Below are 935 nucleotides of genomic sequence, written 5' to 3'. Positions count from 1 at the left end.
TGGTGCTGCTGCTGCAGCCCAAACCCTAAACCCTAAACCCTAAACCCTAGCTGGGCCGGGGAGCGAAAGGCGGGCGCGAGCGTCGGCAGCGTGTGAAATTTGGGGTTTCTTTTTTCTTTAAAGATTGAAATAAAATAAAATTCGAAAAATAAATTTAATTTTGAATTAACAGTGTTATTTTTTCTTGAGGAAACGCTGGGAGTGAGGGGAGCCGGGGGTGAGTGCTGCTGCTGCTGCTGCTGCTGCTGCAGCAGCCCAGCGGGAGGTGGTGCAGCAGCAGCAGCAGCTCTCGCCCCCCCGTTGCTGCAGTTTTCGCGATTAATTTGCATTTTTGGAAATGAAATATAAATTAAAACATTCTCTTTTTCAAATTTGATTCGAACTTGTCCTTTTTGCCTCGAAAAATGCCGGGCGGGGTCTGCGCGGGCGCCGCTGCTGCTGCAGGCAGCAGCAGCAGCAGCAGCAGCAGCAGCAGCACGAGGACGCTGCGAATCAGCAACCTGGACCCCTCCGTCATTCTGGATCAACTGAGGTATGATCTCTTTGAACTTTGTAAACCCTTTGGCGAGGTTTTAGAAGTAATTGCAAAGAGAGAAAAAAGAGGAGAAGCTCTTGTGGTTTTTGCCGATGAAGAAGCAGCAGCAAAAGCCTACATGGCTCTACAGGGCCAAACCCTTTACGGCAAAACCCTCAGAGTGGACCTCGCGGACAACCCGCCGCCCCTGCAGGCGGAGAAGGTCTAGGGTTTAGGGTTTAGGGTTTAGGGTTTAGGGCTTGGGGTTTGGGGGCTAGGGTTTAGGGTTTGGAGTTTGGGCCCGCAAGCTGGGGGCCTCTTGTTTGTGGACAATTGAATTTGCTTCGCCGGGCTCGCGTGGGCGCGGCGCTGCAGCAGCAACAGCAGCAGCTGCAGCAGCAGCAAACGCCGCCTGTGGCTG

The 935-nt window shown here is 52.9% G+C and overlaps 1 protein-coding gene across 1 annotated transcript; it reads left to right on the top strand.

The window, feature by feature from the left end:
- Positions 1-404: 404 nt before the first annotated feature.
- Positions 405-743, top strand: ETH_00041680 (uncharacterized protein; the record flags this gene model as incomplete). Its single annotated transcript, XM_013380160.1, has 1 exon — positions 405-743. The coding sequence occupies one exon, from the start codon at positions 405-407 to the stop codon at positions 741-743; it is 339 nt and encodes a 112-aa protein (XP_013235614.1).
- Positions 744-935: the final 192 nt, after the last annotated feature.

This window comes from Eimeria tenella, genomic scaffold, assembly GCF_000499545.2.
Source record: "Eimeria tenella Houghton genomic scaffold, Eth_scaff4527, whole genome shotgun sequence".
In the NCBI taxonomy this organism is placed as follows: domain Eukaryota; phylum Apicomplexa; class Conoidasida; order Eucoccidiorida; family Eimeriidae; genus Eimeria; species Eimeria tenella.
The sequence above is the reverse complement of the archived record's forward strand: the minus strand, read 5'-3'. Positions and strand labels throughout refer to the sequence as shown.